The sequence below is a fragment of the Pleurodeles waltl genome, chromosome 5, assembly GCF_031143425.1.
Source record: "Pleurodeles waltl isolate 20211129_DDA chromosome 5, aPleWal1.hap1.20221129, whole genome shotgun sequence".
Taxonomy (NCBI): domain Eukaryota; kingdom Metazoa; phylum Chordata; class Amphibia; order Caudata; family Salamandridae; genus Pleurodeles; species Pleurodeles waltl.
The window spans coordinates 1,664,773,630-1,664,791,080 of record NC_090444.1 but is presented as its reverse complement, the minus strand read 5'-3'; the positions used below and the strand labels follow the sequence as shown (position 1 = coordinate 1,664,791,080).

The 17,451-nt window shown below is 46.6% G+C and overlaps 1 protein-coding gene across 4 annotated transcripts in view; it reads left to right on the top strand.

Annotated features, from left to right (window-relative positions):
- Window positions 1–17,451, top strand: part of PUM2 (pumilio RNA binding family member 2) — a 783,590-nt gene that overhangs the window by 701,016 nt on the left and 65,123 nt on the right. For all 4 annotated transcript variants that reach the window (XM_069235995.1, XM_069235994.1, XM_069235993.1 and 1 more), the window contains exon 19: window positions 9,569–9,690. In XM_069235995.1, the coding sequence (XP_069092096.1) occupies window positions 9,569–9,690 (122 nt within the window). The remainder of the gene's footprint in view (window positions 1–9,568; window positions 9,691–17,451) is intronic.

The following is a 17,451-nucleotide window of genomic DNA, read 5'->3' as shown; positions in this document are numbered from 1 at the left end:
AAACGTTCTTCCAACTTCACCTCTCTGTTGGCTGACGGGAGCATCATCAGTCTAGGCCTCCCTCTGCGAAGCGTGCGTCTTGGTCGACTCGTGCCTCCCCGAGTTTCCAGGAGCTGGAGCGACCCCTGCCCAACTTAGGTTGTTTTTACAAGGCTATGTGCCTCATTTTTGGGCAGTTCGATTCCACTGGCGCATCAAAAGGGCCCCCTTCATCTTCTGCGCCGGTGGCCTCGGCTTTGAGGGACATCCATGGATCTGTTACTGGATCCAGACCAACATCGATCGTACCCATTCTACCTTCCCTGGCACTGGTCTCAATGTCAATGCTTCTGGCACAGCACCGTCCCCATCTTCATTGCCGACTTTGTCACGGAGCCATATGGGAATTGTTTGACGCCGACAGGTGACTTGTCCTATATGATGGATCCTGAGCCTTATTCCTATAGGCTAGGTTATGGTGAGGAATGGGAGGGGTCGCTGGACCTTTTAGAATACCAGTTCCAAGACTACTGGCGTACAGACCTGGGTGAAGCCAGTTGACTGAATACCTCCTCAGATACTCCCATGCTGTTCCCCCGTACCGTGGCTACAGAGGAGGGAGCTTCATATTCAGTGGGGGTGCGGAGAGTGTCAGAGGTCCTGGACCTCGAGCTGCCTTTGGTGGCTGTCAGGGCTAACCTGACTGAGGTGCTTCAGCCTGGGGTGTCCTCCTCAGAACCCCTGCTCACCTTTTAAATGAATGCCTTGCACATGTCCTACTTGGTCCCTGGTCCAAATCCAGCTAAGGGGATCCTGTGAATAGGACAATTGCCTTCCTCCACCGCCCTTCATCGGGTGATCCAGGTTTCCTGATGCAACAGCTCCCACCCCTGGGAGCTTGGTCATTCAAGCCTCCACCTCCCAGGGCACATTCCCTTCCGTGCCCCCAGATTGGGAATCCAAGAGGCTAGGCACACTTGGGAAGAAGATGTTTTCTCCTCAGAACCCCTGCTCCCCTTTTTAATGAATGCCTTGTGCATGTCCTACCGGGTCCTTGGTCCAAATCCAGCACAGGGGCTCCTGTGAATAGGACAATTGCCTGCCTCCACCGCCCTTCATCGGGTGACCCAGGTTTCCTGATGCAAAAACTCCCACCCCTGAGAGCTTGGTCATTCAAGCCTCCACCTCCCAGGGCACATTCCCTTCCGTACCCCCAGATTGGGAATCCAACAGGCTGGGTACACTTGGGAAGATGTTTTCTTCCACCAGCCTAACATTGCGGTCCATGAACACCCATGCCTTTTGGGCCATTATTCACACACACTGTGAGATACTGTTGCGCTGGTGTTGCCACAGGTCCCAGGGGAGACCTGGGCTGTTCTTTCCCAAGCAGTTGCTGATGGGAGAGATGCAGCAAAGTTCACAACCTAATGTGGTCTGGACACAACTGACTCACTGGGCAGAGCGGTTGCTTTAACAGTGACCTTGAGGCGCCACACCTGGTTGAGTATGTCCTGCTTTTCGGGGGATGCCCAAGCTAATCTTATGGACATGCCCTTTGATGGCACCTATCTCCTTGGAGAGAAAGCAGACTCTGCATTCAAGCGCTTCAAGGATTCTGGTGCTACGGCCAGGTCCTTGGGCCTCGCGATGGCCCCTTGTCCCCGCTCAGTCTGCTTTTTGTCCCTTACGTGGCTACAGAAGGGACACCCAGCCATGTCCATACCCCTCCAGCCACTGTGCCGAGCATGCTGCCCCAACTTCCTCTTGGCCCCAACTTCCTCTTGGCCCCTGTCCTCAGATCCATCGTCCTTGTTGCTCATGGAGGCAGCTGCCTGACTAGTCCCCCATAACCCTGCCACCACCCCCATTGCAGCTGCCTCCAAACCTTCCTAGTCTGGCTTTTCCCCTACCAGACACCAGTTGGAGGCTGGATTCGCCAGCACCTATTCTGTTGATCAACTCATCACGTTAGATGGTTTGGTTTGCCACTTCTAAAAGAGGCAGTTATGGTTCACTTGGCAGAGGGAGCCATAGAGAGGGTTCCTGCGTCACAAGTAGGACATGGTTGCTATTCCTGCAACTTTCTGGTACCCAAAAGGACAAGGTCCTCCACCCTGTCCTAATCCTTTGATCCCTCAATCGTGTCCTCAAGAGGAAGTTCAAAATGCTCGCTCTGGCTCAGGTTCTATCTCCTTTGGACCCAGGAGACCGGATCATGGCATTGGACTTGCAGGCTGCGTATTTACATATCCCAGTCCTGCCTGCACACAGACGCTACTTGCAGTTCATGGTAAGCCACTAACCCGTTCAGTTCACCATGCTCCCCTTTGACCCTGCCAGCACCCCTCGGGTGTTCACCAAGATGATGGCGGTGGTCGTAGCTCATCTGCGCAGAGGAGGGTTTTCAGTCTTCTCCTATCTTGATGACTGTCTGTTGAAGGCGGGCACACCCCAGGCTGTCATCTCCCACCTCCATGCTACGGCAGACCTCCTGCATTTGCTGGTGTTCACTATAAATGTGCTGAAGTCACACCTGACTCCCTCTCAGATGCTTCCTTTCATTGGAGCTGTTCTGGACATAGTGCAGTTTCTGGCTCATCCACCCAAGTGACGAGTCCAGGATATTCAGGCTATGATACCGATGTTTAAGCCTCTATCCTGGATTTCAGTGAGAATGACTCTGAGGCTACTGGGACTCATGGCCTTCTGCATTCTACTTGGTGACACATGCCAGGTGGCACTGGGAACTGGAGTTTTAGTGGGCACAGCATCAGGGGAGTCTCTCAGACATAGTCCAGATCTCGGAAGGAACTGCAGTGGTGGCTGTGATTTGGTCCATCGGCAGATCCCTCTCCCTCACTCACCGATCTAACAGTTGTGATGGATGCCTCACTCCTGGGATGGGGTGGCAGCAGGTGGCACAGGCGAGGATCAGAGGCATCTGGGCTTATACAGAGTCTGGACTCCCCATTAACCTGTTGGAGCTCAGGGGGATCAGACTAGCATTGAAAGTATTTCTTCCCTCTTTCAAAGGGAAGGTCGTGCAGGTGTTCATGGAGAACATCCCTGCCATTTTGTATTGCATAAGCGGGTGGGGTCGTGGACCCTTTGTCAGGAGGTTCTGCACCTCTTGATGTGGCTGGAACAACCGGGCATTTCCCTGGTGTTCAACATATTGTGGGCTCTCTGAAAGCCAGAGCAGATTAACTCAGCCGTCCATGCTTAGTCGATCACAAATGGCGTCTCCATCCAGAGGTAGCACAAGGTTTCTTTCAGCAGTGGGGAGAGCCTTGGTTAGATCTGTTAGCCTTCGCAGAGAACGCTCAATGTTAACTGTATTGCGCGTTGGAGTTTCCAAGGCGGCAACCGCTCATCAAAGCTTTTCATCTGGAGTGGAACTCAGGCCTCCTGTATGCATTTCCGCTCATACCACGTTTGCCCAGAGTTCTCAAGAAGATCAAGAATGACCAGGCCCAAGTAATCCTTGTGGTTCCAGACTGGGCACGAATAGTCTGGTATCCTGGGCATGGCCATCGATCCTCCAATCAGACTGCCTCTTCGGGAGGATCTTTTGTCACAGCAGCAGCAGAGGAAGGTTCTCCACCTCCACCTGAACCTTCCCAGTCTCCGCCATCATGCATGGAGATCGAGCGGCACCTGAAGTTGATATCTTTAGACCTTTCACCTGAAGTCTGTAATGTAATCTTGGCAGCCAGGCGTCCCTCCACCAAAATGGTATAGGCCTGTTGATGGGAGAACTTGGTGCCATGGTGCACACACGCCTATTGACTCACTTTCTGCCCCTCTTTCCGAGGTTCTCTTGTTTATACTTTGTCTGGCCCAGCAGGGCTCTGCTATGGTGTAAGGAAATGCCTCCTTGGCATGGTTGCCCCCTGACTTTTTGCCTTTGCTGATGCTATGTTTACAATTGAAAGTGTGCTGAGGCCTGCTAACCAGGCCCCAGCACCAGTGTTCTTTCCCTAACCTGTACTTTTGTATCCACAATTGGCAGACCCTGGCATCCAGATAAGTCCCTTGTAACTGGTACTTCTAGTACCAAGGGCCCTGATGCCAAGGAAGGTCTCTAAGGGCTGCAGCATGTCTTATGCCACCCTGGAGACCTCTCACTCAGCACAGACACACTGCTTGCCAGCTTGTGTGTGCTAGTGAGGACAAAACGAGTAAGTCGACATGGCACTCCCCTCAGGGTGCCATGCCAACCTCTCACTGCCTATGCAGTATAGGTAAGACACCCCTCTAGCAGGCCTTACAGCCCGAAGGCAGGGTGCACTATACCATAGGTGAGGGTACCAGTGCATGAGCATGGTACCCCTACAGTGTCTAAACAAAACCTTAGACATTGTAAGTGCAGGGTAGCCATAAGAGTATATGGTCTGGGAGTCTGTCAAACACGAACTCCACAGCACCATAATGGCTACACTGAAAACTGGGAAGTTTGGTATCAAACTTCTCAGCACAATAAATGCACACTGATGCCAGTGTACATTTTATTGTAAAATACACCACAGAGGGCACCTTAGAGGTGCCCCCTGAAACTTAACCGACTGTCTGTGTAGGCTGACTAGTTCCAGCAGCCTGCCACACTAGAGACATGTTGCTGGCCCCATGGGGAGAGTGCCTTTGTCACTCTGAGGCCAGTAACAAAGCCTGCACTGGGTGGAGATGCTAACACCTCCCCCAGGCAGGAGCTGTGACACCTGGCGGTGAGCCTCAAAGGCTCACCCCTTTGTCACAGCCCAGCAGGGCACTCCAGCTTAGTGGAGTTGCCCGCCCCCTCCGGCCACAGCCCCCACTTTTGGCGGCAAGGCTGGAGGGAACAAAGAAAGCAACAAGGAGGAGTCACTGGCCAGTCAGGACAGCCCCTAAGGTGTCCCGAGCTGAGGTGACTCTGACTTTTAGAAATCCTCCATCTTGCAGATGGAGGATTCCCCCAATAGGGTTAGGATTGTGACCCCCTCCCCTTGGGAGGAGGCACAAAGAGGGTGTACCCACCCTCAGGGCTAGTAGCCATTGGCTACTAACCCCCCCAGACCTAAACACGCCCTTAAATTTAGTATTTAAGGGCTACCCTGAACCCTAGAAAATGAGATTCCTGCAACTACAAGAAGAAGGACTGCCTAGCTGAAAACCCCTGCAGAGGAAGACCAGAAGACGACAACTGCCTTGGCTCCAGAAACTCACCGGCCTGTCTCCTGCCTTCCAAATATCCTGCTCCAGCGACGCCTTCCAAAGGGACCAGCGACCTCGACATCCCCTGAGGACTGGCCCTGCTTCGAAAAGACAAGAAACTCCCGAGGACAGCGGACCTGCTCCAAGAAAGGCTGCAACTTTGTTTCCAGCAGCCTTGAAAGAACCCTGCAAGCTCCCCGCAAGAAGCGTGAGACTTGCAACACTGCACCCGGCGACCCCGACTCGGCTGGTGGAGATCCAACACCTCAGGAGGGACCCCAGGACTACTCTGATACTGTGAGTACCAAAACCTGTCCCCCCTGAGCCCCCACAGCGCCGCCTGCAGAGGGAATCCCGAGGCTTCCCCTGACCGCGACTCTTTGAATCCAAAGTCCCGACGCCTGGGAGAGACCCTGCACCCGCAGCCCCCAGGACCTGAAGGACCGGACTTTCACTGGAGAAGTGACCCCCAGGAGTCCCTCTCCCTTGCCCAAGTGGAGGTTTCCCCGAGGAACCCCCCCCTTGCCTGCCTGCAGCGCTGATGAGATCCCGAGATCTCTCATAGACTAACATTGCGAACCCGACGCCTGTTTCTACACTGCACCCGGCCGCCCCCGCGCTGCTGAGGGTGAAATTTCTGTGTGGGCTTGTGTCCCCCCCGGTGCCCTACAAAACCCCTCTGGTCTGCCCTCCGAAGACGCGGGTACTTACCTGCAAGCAGACCGGAACCGGGGCACCCCCTTCTCTCCATTCTAGCCTATGCGTTTTGGGCACCACTTTGAACTCTGCACCTGACCGGCCCTGAGCTGCTGGTGTGGTAACTTTGGGGTTGCTCTGAACCCCCAACGGTGGGCTACCTTGGACCAAGAACTGAACCCTGTAAGTGTCTTACTTACCTGGTAAAACTAACAAAAACTTACCTCCCCCAGGAACTGTGAAAATTGCACTGTGTCCACTTTTAAAACAGCTATTTGTCAATAACTTGAAAAGTATACATGCAATTTTTATGATTTGAAGTTCCTAAAGTACTTACCTGCAATACCTTTTGAATGAGATATTACATGTAGAATTTGAACCTGTGGTTCTTAAAATAAACTAAGAAAAGATATTTTTCTATACAAAAACCTATTGGCTGGATTTGTCTCTGAGTGTGTGTACCTCATTTATTGTCTATGTGTATGTACAACAAATGCTTAACACTACTCCTTGGATAAGCCTACTGCTCGACCACACTACCACAAAATAGAGCATTAGTATTATCTCTTTTTACCACTATTTTACCTCTAAGGGGAACCCTTGGACTCTGTGCATGCTATTCCTTACTTTGAAATAGCACATACAGAGCCAACTTCCTACATATGGGCACTCTCAAAGGTTATCTGTCTGCCGTTTCTGCTTTTTTGCGGTTGCCTGATCAACCTTCCTCGTTTAAGTCTCTCATTGTAAATAGGTACCTTAAAGGCCTTACTCATGTTTCCTCATTCTCCATTCATAATGCCCCAATGGCTATTGAATTTGATTCTGACATTCCTGATGTGCTCTCCTTCCGAAACCCTCTGCAATTGTCCTCTCAGGTGTCTCACTTTGCAAACAGCCTTCCTTTTGGCTATTATAGCTGCCTGCAGGGTGAATGAGCTAGAGGCATTGTCATCTAAGTCACCCTACCTTGCCATCCTTCTTGACAAAGGACTAGGGCCTCCTTTCTGCTGAAAGTGGTTACTCCGTTCTGTGTTGGCCAGTCCATCACCTTCCCTACTTTATATGCATCCCTGCATCCTTCTAAAGAAGAGAAGACACTCCACTTCCTGGACCCAAAAAAAACCGTTGGTGTTCTACCTTGATTGTACCAAAGAGTTCAGGGTGGATGATTAAGTCTTTGTTGGGTTATATGGGTGCAAAGAAAAGCCGGGCAGTACAGAAGAAAACCATCTCCAGATGGGTCGTACTCTGTATTAAAATTTGCTACGCACTGGCTAAGAGTTAAACCCTGAGGGTTTGCATGCTCATTCTACCAGAGCGAAAACTGCGATCAATGCCTTAGCACACGGACTTCCAGTCCTTGATAGCTGTCAGGCATCTCTGCACATGTTTAACAGACACTTCTTCCTGGACAGTCAGGTCCGTAGGGGTGGGCATTTTGCCCGCTCAGTCCTGCAGGACTTTCTAGTATGATCTTAGTTCGCAGATCTCCCCCGCCCCCCCCCCCCCCCTTTGGTGATAGTACTGCTTGGGTCTCTATGGTAAGGTAAGAAATTTGCTACTAGATGTCTTTATCAGTTGGACAAGTTACTTACCTTTGCTAACACCTTATCTGGTAGAGACAATATCTAGTTGCAGATTCCTTATGACCCACCCATCTGACCCACTCTGCAAACTGATTTCTAGGCACAAGAACTCCCCTGTCAGGCCCTAGTTTTAAAGCACCAGTTGTCAGTGTTCTGTATGGCTCTGCGCTTCTGGCGTGGAAAGTCTTAAAAAGAAACTGACGTTGTTGCGCCTTTATTGAACCCACAACCTCATGTCTGGCACGTACAATGCCAACGATGGAAGCAGAGCCAATCCACGCCACCTAACAGCACTCAGGGGTACTGCTAAGAAAATTCTTTGGATCCAGTCTGACGCCTGGGAGAAATTCAAAGTGAAGGAATCTGCAACTAGAATGTTTCTCATCCTGGGGAAGTATGTCAGAGCAAAAGGGGGAAGGGGTGGATCGTTTCACCTAGACTTGTGCTATAGGATTAGGATGCGTTAGAACACCATGATGAAAATGAGGTATGGGATAATCAGGGATCTTTCTCTGGAAATCAGTACCAGGATGGGTCCGCAGCAAGGTGGTGTGCTGACCCTTTTACTTTAAAAAAGTGTGTGTGTGTGTGTGTGTGTGTATATATATGTATATATATGTATATATATATATATATATATATATATATATAATCATAAATAGGTTAGAGGAATCGCTGCACAGACAGGGGAAAGACACACCCAAAATTTTAAGGCACTATCATACCCAGTACTGTTTTATGCAGGCGCCACTGTGCTGATTGTGCAAACACCTTTGGGGCTGCAATCCGTCTTAGATGGATTTGAACACTTCATGGACACGTTAGGCCTGAAAACAAACCTAAGTAAATCTTTTGACATGATGGTGACTCTTCAAAGATAAAAAAAAAAATATGAGATTTCAAGTGGGTGGTACTAAGCTAGCTAAAGTAGAAAATGTTACTTATTTGGGAATTGAGTTTGATTCCAAGATGAGTGGGGTCTTTTTATATAGATCACGTTCTCTTCACTTTCAGAGATCAATCGATTCTGTTTTGATTTGCGAGAAGTCTAGGGAAAAAATCGGTGAAGGAACTTTGTGCAATCTATAGTGCCAAATGTGTTACAATAGTGAGCTATGGAGCAGGAGAGTAGGCGTCCTGCATATCTACCAGATAAGGCATTACCAAAGGTAAATTCCTTATTCTTTGAGACGTTTTTTAAAGGAGAGGATTCCAGTTGTCCATTGGCTGGGTGTTCCAGCCTGTGGGTGCAGAAATGGAAAAGGTGATTACCTTTGAGCAAGGGATGCTGTGAATTTCAGGGACTCTATCAAGAGCGAGTATTGGTGTGGGATTTTTAGCAGTGTAGCTAGGTCTTGTAGTGAGAAGTGCTTTGGAGGCAATGCATACATTTTTTAATTTGATTCAAGCTTTTACCAGCTTTCTTCAAAAACAATGCTCTGGACAGCAGACCAAAAGAAGCTGCTCATCGGCACGAGTCATGCTGCCAATCACTACTGCTAGTCTTTCATTAGTTTCATAATTTTTAAACGTTAGGAATAGGCATTGCCTGTCCTAGATGTAAAGAATTGTCCTTGTGTCCTAGCCGGTTTCGTCCTGCATATATGATATTTGATAACTTTGGCCAGTACCAAAGTGGATGAATGGCGCAAAGGACCCTAGTTCAATCCTAAACAACTTGTACTCATTTCCATAGGTAAGGTATCTTGTAATCCTAATGCCAGGTTATCTCCCTGGTAAACTGCTCTACTCTTTCATTTGAACTGATCCGTTTTACAGGCAATCTTACAGGAAGTCTGTCAGAAGGTGCATGTGGAAGAGGAGGTCATGGCATATGAGAAACTTGGATACGTCTCAGTACTCTACACCTTTGGCACTGTTTAAAAGACCTTTTGCAAGATGTTGGTGCACATTGAAAAGGGCTGGAGACCGAACACAATAAAACGCAGTAACTAGTTAAAGTGAACCATTTTTCATGTTGCCTGTTTTCAAAATCAAACAGTGTACAAATTACTAATGCAGGCTACTTGCACTGCCAATGTTCATTTTGTTTCAGTTTAAACCTTTGGAGTGGGATTGTGTTTTGAAATTAATGCTTGTCTTCATTTCAGGATCAATATGGCAACTATGTGATCCAACATGTACTGGAACATGGTCGCCCTGAGGACAAAAGTAAAATTGTATCCGAAATAAGAGGGAAAGTTTTAATTCTGAGCCAACACAAATTTGCCAGGTAGGAAAGTTACATTTCAGTTTCTAATAAAGTATATTTTGATTTGTGAAAGCAGTTAATGGTATGAATACTTTCACTGGATTTTTATTGTTTGCATCTCTAGTTTTGTTGCCTAATTAGTGTCCTTATTATTCATTCTAAAAGTCAGGAACCATCTCATATGTCTCTCAAATTCATGCACAATCTCAGAACTATTTTGTCTTTAATACATTGTACTATTATCTCATTAGAAGCTGATCATCTAAGAGTAAATCTGTGCATTGTCCATGTTATTTAGGTCCTATGCACATCTTGCGTGCAATGATTCCCTTAGATTTTTACTTTGCTTTTCTCCTGTGTTGTTACGGTTCAGTACTTCATTGTATTGAACACAGTAAAATATTGTGTTTGCATCTCTCCAGTGTTAACTAAATTGCAGAATTATTAATTTGTGGAATCTGCTTCATCAGCTTCCACCTCCTCTGGTGATAAATTATCATCACAAAACCACGTTACAAAACCATTTAATAATTTACGCACTACTTTTTCTTTCATAAATTCTCCATGCACGCAATTCATCATACTTTAGTCCTGATATCTTCCTTTAATATTCAGTTCTTTCTGTTCGATGGCATGTGTAGCTGCAGATACACATGCTGTGCACAGTCCGCCATCTGGTGTTGGGCTCGGAGTGTTACAAGTTGTTTTTCTTCGAAGAAGTCTTTTCGAGTCACGAGACCGAGGGACTCCTCCCATTTCGAGTCCATTGCGCATGGGCGTCGACTCCATCTTAGATAGTTTTTTTTTCCGCCATCGGGTTCGGACGTGTTCCTTTTCGCTCCGTGTTTCGGGCGGAAAGTTAGTTAGAATCTCGGAAAAAAACGTCGGTATTGTTTGCGTTCGGTATCGGGTTAGTTAGAACAAATCGACACCGAATTCTGAAGAGCTCCGGTGGCCCTTCGGGGTTTTTTCGATTCCCCGTCAGGGCATGGTCGGCCCGGCCACGTGCGACTTCAAGGCTCATGGAACGGACCCCATTCCGCTTCTGCCCAAAATGCCATCACAAGTATCCGTATACGGATCACCATCTGGTCTGTGACCTGTGCTTGTCCCCCGAGCACAAGGAGGATACTTGTGAGGCCTGTCGAGCGTTTCGGTCGAGGAAGACGCTGAGAGACCGAAGAGCCAGGAGACTGCAAATGGCGTCCACGCCGACAGGTCAAGAACGCTTCGAGGAGGAAGAAGAAGCTTTCTCCATCCGCGAGTCGGATTCTGAAGAACTCGACGCCGAAGAAACACACCAAACCGTGAGTAAGACGTCGAAAATCAAGACTCACGAGAAGTCTACAAAAGCCCAGGGGACGCCACCGCCAACAGGCCATGGCTTAACCTGAAAACTAGGTGACCCATCCAAGGCACCGAAAAAGGGCATGCTAGTGTCGAAGTCATCCGACTCCGGTCGAGATACCGCCACTCAGCAACCTCGGAGCCGAGACAGCGGCTCCGAGAAACTTCGGCACAGAGATAGCGGCACCGAAGAATTTCAGCACCGAGACACCACGCCGAAAACAAAGAAGGTTTCTTCAGAGCCTAAAAAGACTTCCGAAAAGGTTTCGGTTCCGAAACAGCCAGCCTCGGAGCCGAAAACTAGTTCCTATACAGAGGAACAAGGATTAACCTCCCAATTACACAGATTTGGAGAGGAGCTTCAAGCTGTAGAGCCTGACTACACGCAAAGAAGGCTTCATATTCATGAGGACACAGGGAAGATAACCACTCTTCCCCCAATCAAAATAAAAAGGAAACTTGCCTTTCAACAAAAGGACAAGCAACCACAAGCAAAGGTGGCAAGGAAAACAACCCCACCACCGTCTCCACCACCATCAATACATGCATCACCAGCAACAACTCCACAATGAGTCAGGATGATCCCGATGCATGGGACCTCTACGATGCTCCAGTGTCTGACAATAGCCCAGACTCTTAACCTACAAAACCGTCACCACCTGAGGACAGTACATCCTATACACAGGTGGTCGCAAGGGCAGCCGAGTTTCACAATGTCTCCTTACATTCGGAACCAATTGAGGATGACTTTCTCTTTAACACCCTATCCTCAACCCATAGCCAGTATCAATGCCTTCCCATGCTCCCAGGAATGCTAAGACATTCAAAACAAATTTTTCAGGATCCAGTTAAAGGCAGAGCCATAACTCCAAGGGTGGAGAAAAAATATAAGCCACCGCCCACAGATCCAATATATATCACAACACAACTAACACCGGACTCAGTAGTTGTGGGGGCAGCTCGTAAGAGAGCCAACTCTCATACCTCAGGCGACGCACCACCTCCAGACAAGGAGAGCCTCAAATTTGATGCTGCGGGAAAAAGGGTTGCAGCACAAGCAGCAAATCAGTGGCGTATTGCCAATTCACAAGCACTTTTGGCAAGATACGACAGGGCTCACTGGGATGAAATGCAACATTTCATCGAACACTTACCCAAGGAGTTCCAAAAAAGAGCGCAACAGGTGGTGGAAGAGGGACAAAGTATCTCAAATAATCAGATACGGTCTTCCATGGATGCAGCAGATACAGCTGCAAGGACAATAAACACTGCAGTCACAATACGAAGGCACGCATGGCTGCGCACTTCTGGGTTCAAACCGGAAATCCAGCAGGCTGTGCTCAATATGCCGTTTAATGAACAGCAATTGTTTGGGCCGGAGGTAGACACTGCCATCGAAAAACTCAAAAAGGACACCGATACAGCCAAAGCCATGGGCGCACTCTACTCCCCGCAGAGCAGAGGCACATTTCGGAAAACACCTTTTAGGGGAGGGTTTCGAGGTCAACCCACAGAAACCACAACCTCACAAACAAGGCCTACCTACCAGGGTCAATATCAAAGGGGAGGTTTTCGGGGGCAATTTAGAGGGGGCCAATTCCCCAAAAATAGAGGAAAATTCCAAGGCCCCAAAACCCCTCAAAATAAGCAGTGACTCACAAGTCACACACCCCCATCACATAACACCTGTGGGGGGAAGACTAAGCCAATTTTACAAACTTTGGGAGGAAATAACAACAGACACTTGGGTCTTAGCAATTATCCAGCATGGTTATCGCATAGAATTTCGCCAATTCCCTCCAAACGTCCCACCGAAAACACACAATATGTCAAAACAACATATAGATCTTCTAGGACTAGAAGTTCAAGCATTGCTACAAAAGGACGCAATAGAATTAGTTCCAATTCAACAGAAAAACACAGGAGTTTACTCACTGTACTTTCTAATACCCAAAAAGGACAAAACTCTGAGACCAATACTAGATCTCAGAACGCTAAATACCTACATCAAATCAGACCACTTTCACATGGTCACGTTACAAGACGTAATCCCACTGCTCAAACCGCAAGACTACATGACAACATTAGATCTAAAAGATGCGTATTTCCATATACCAATACATCCTTCACACAGGAAATACCTAAGGTTCGTATTCCAAGGAATACATTACCAATTCAAAGTGTTGCCATTCGGAATAACAACTGCGCCAAAAGTTTTTACAAAATGCCTGGCAGTGGTAGCTGCACATATCAGAAGGCAGCAAATACATGTGTTCCCGTACTTAGACGACTGGTTAATCAAAACCAACACGCTAAGACAATGTTCACAGCACACAAACTACGTCATACAGACCCTTCACAGGCCAGGTTTCTCGATCAACTACGCGAAGTCACACCTTTTGCTGTGTCAAACACAGCAATACTTAGGAGCGACAATCAACACAGCAAAAGGGATTGCCACTCCAAGTCCACAAAGGGTTCAAACATTTCACAAGGTAATACAGGCCATGTATCCAACACAAAAGATACAAGTCAAAATGGTAATGAAACACCTAGGCATGATGTCTTCATGCATAGCCATTGTCCCAAACGCAAGATTGCACATGCGGCCCTTACAACAGTGCCTAGCATCACAATGGTCACAAGCACAGGGTCAACTTCTAGATCTGGTGTTGATAGACCGCCAAACATACATCTCTCTTCTATGGTGGAACAGTACAAATTTAAACCGAGGGCGGCCTTTCCAAGACCCAGTGCCACAATACGTCATAACGATGGATGCTTCCATGACGGGGTGGGGAGCACACCTCAATCAACACAGCATCCAAGGACAATGGGACATACATCAGAGGCAGTTTCACCTAAATCACTTAGAACTGTTAGCAGTATTTCTAGCGCTAAAAGCATTTCAACCCATAATAACCCAAAAATACATTCTTGTCAAAACAGACAACAATACAACAATGTATTATCTAAACAAACAAGGAGGGACACACTAGACACAGTTGTGCCTCCTAACACAAAAAATATGGCATTGGGCGATTCACAACCACATTCGCCTAATAGCACAATTTATTCCAGGGATTCAGAACCAGTTGGCAGACAATCTCTCTCGAGATCACCAACAAACCCACGAATGGGAAATTCACCCCCAAATACTAAACAATTACTTTCAAATTTGGGGAACACCTCAAATAGATCTATTTGCAACAAAAGAAAACTCAAAATGCCAAAACGTCGCATCCAGGTACCCACAAGATCAATCCCAAGGCAATGCTCTATGGATGAACTGGTCAGGGATATTTGCGTACGCTTTTCCACCTCTCCCTCTCCTTCCATATCTAGTAAACAGGTTGAGTCAAAACAAACTCAAACTCATACTAATAGCACCAACATGGGCAAGGCAACCTTGGTACACAACACTACTAGACCTTTCAGTAGTACCTCATGTCAAACTACCCAACAGACCAGATCTGTTAACACAACACAAACAACAGATCAGACATCCAAATCCAGCATCGTTGAATCTAGCAATTTGGCTCCTGAAATCCTAGAATTCGGGCACTTAGACCTCACACAGGAATGTATGGAGGTCATAAAACAAGCTAGAAAACCTACCACTAGACACTGCTATGCAAATAAGTGGAAAAGATTTGTTTATTACTGCCATAATAATCAAATTCAACCTTTACACGCATCTGCAAAAGAAATAGTAGGATACTTACTACATTTGCAAAAATCTAACCTAGCTTTCTCTTCCATTAAAATACATCTTACGGCAATTTCTGCTTACCTACAAATTACGCACTCAATTTCATTGTTTAGGGTACCAGTCATAAAGTCGTTTATGGAAGGCCTAAAGAGAATTATACCACCAAGAACACCACCAGTTCCTTCATGGAACCTCAACATTGTCCTAACACGACTCATGGGACCACCTTTTGAGCCCATGCACTCTTGTGAAATGCAATACTTGACGTGGAAAGTTGCATTTTTAATTGCCATCACATCTCTAAGAAGAGTGAGTGAGATTCAAGCATTTACCATTCAAGAAGCATTTATTAAAATACACAAAAATAGAGTTGTTCTACGGACCAATCCTAAATTTTTACCAAAAGTAATTTCACCGTTCCACCTAAATCAAACGGTAGAATTACCAGTGTTCTTTCCACAACCAGATTCTGTAGCCGAAAGAGCACTACATACATTAGACATCAAAAGAGCACTAATGTACTACATTGACAGAACAAAAGTAATTCGAAAGACAAAACAATTATTTGTCGCCTTTCAAAAACCTCATACAGGAAATCCAATTTCAAAACAAGGCATTGCTAGATGGATAATTAGGTGCATTCAAACCTGCTATCTTAAAGCTAAAAGAGAACTGCCTATTACACCAAAGGCACACTCAACCAGAAAGAAAGGTGCTACCATGGCCTTTCTAGGAAATATTCCAATGAACGAAATATGTAAGGCAGCAACATGGTCTACGCCTCATACATTTACCAAGCACTACTGTGTAGATGTGCTAACTGCACAACAAGCAACAGTAGGTCAAGCTGTATTAAGAACATTATTTCAAACTACTTCAACTCCTACAGGCTGAACCACCGCTTTTGGGGAGATAACTGCTTACTAGTCTATGCACAGCATGTGTATCTGCAGCTACACATGCCATCGAACGGAAAATGTCACTTACCCAGTGTACATCTGTTCGTGGCATTAGTCGCTGCAGATTCACATGCGCCCACCCGCCTCCCCGGGAGCCTGTAGCCGTTTAGAAGTAGATCTTAAACATTTGTAAATATATTACTTAAAACTTTATTATGTACATACGCATTCACTCCATTGCATGGGCACTATTACTAGCATACACAACTCCTACCTCACCCTCTGCGGGCAAAACAATCTAAGATGGAGTCGACGCCCATGCGCAATGGACTCGAAATGGGAGGAGTCCCTCGGTCTCGTGACTCGAAAAGACTTCTTCGAAGAAAAACAACTTGTAACACTCTGAGCCCAACACCAGATGGCGGACTGTGCACAGCATGTGAATCTGCAGCGACTAATGCCACGAACAGATGTACACTGGGTAAGTGACATTTTCCGTTCTTGTCATTATTTCTACTTTCTTAGTCTTACTATTACTTCTTTTTTTGCAACACGTTTCCTCAAGTTTCTTAAGAATAAGAAATAAACCTGTTATACAGAAGAGAATTTTGTTTAGTGTGGTTAGCACTTTTGTAACTATGCCTAAACCAGTATCACCAAATCACTCTCCAACCTTTAAAAATCCATCCCCAATCACACTAAAACATGGACCAGCTGTTTCCCAAACAACAGTTTCTTCAAGGACATTTGCCTTGTGCAAAACATTTTTGAAATAAGGACTATATTGATTAATAAGCCTACTGTTATCAGGAACATACACACAAAACCACCTTATTCGGAACATTTGAATGACCACTCCCTCCTGCGCAAGAATGATATTTACTAATTCTAATCTATTCTGCAGAGCCATAGTCTGCAAAGTAATCATTTTTATCTTAGTACACCCGCAGTATTAGTTGCTACTCAAATTCACCAACTTCAACCACTTTCTAATACTTCATTCAAAGCAACAGTGTGAGAAATTTGGTTGTTGGATGATTGGGGTTTAAGCCCTGGTCAAGCAGGGTGAGGAACAAGCCAACCCTGAATTAACTTGTGCTCAACCCTCTGGTAGCTTGAAACAAAGCAGTCAGGCTTACCTTCAAGGCAATGTGTAAAGTATTTGTGCAACACTACAAACAGAAGAAAAAAAAAACAAATTAAAAAACACACACAAAGGATCTCATTCCAAGTTAGAAAAATAGTTTGCTTTAATAAATAAAACAAGACCAGAGCAACAAAAATCCAGTCTGTAGAACTGGAGATAAGCAATTTTGACGGTTTCAGTGAAAATAGTACCAAAAGGAACACACCTGTGGACATCTGGTTGCGTCCGACTGGGACAAAGTCACAAGCTTAGACCGACCGTAGTGGAGCACAGACCAACTGCGGGGACCCAGTTAGGCCCACTGAACAGAATACCTTAAATCCTGATTTTCAGAGTTTTGTGAGGATCCGCGCTGAAGAGGTGTTGCGCAGCTGATGCAATGCGTTGCTTCTGTCATGTGGTAAGGCTAAGATGCGAGGGCCTGTGTCGTCTAGGATCTCTTTGACTGTGAGCTTGTAATGCAAAGTCAGGCATTGGGGATGTGGCACTCATTCGGGCTATGCGTCGACTCAAAGGAGCTGCCAGACTGCACTGCAGAGTAGATTGTCATTGTAGAGGCTGTTGTTGATAAGGAATCACTGCAGTACTTGGTGTGTTTCAAAATCTCATTGAGAGACTTTGCTTGCCAACACATCACACTCTGCTGAAAATGGGAAATAATCTCTGAATTCATAACC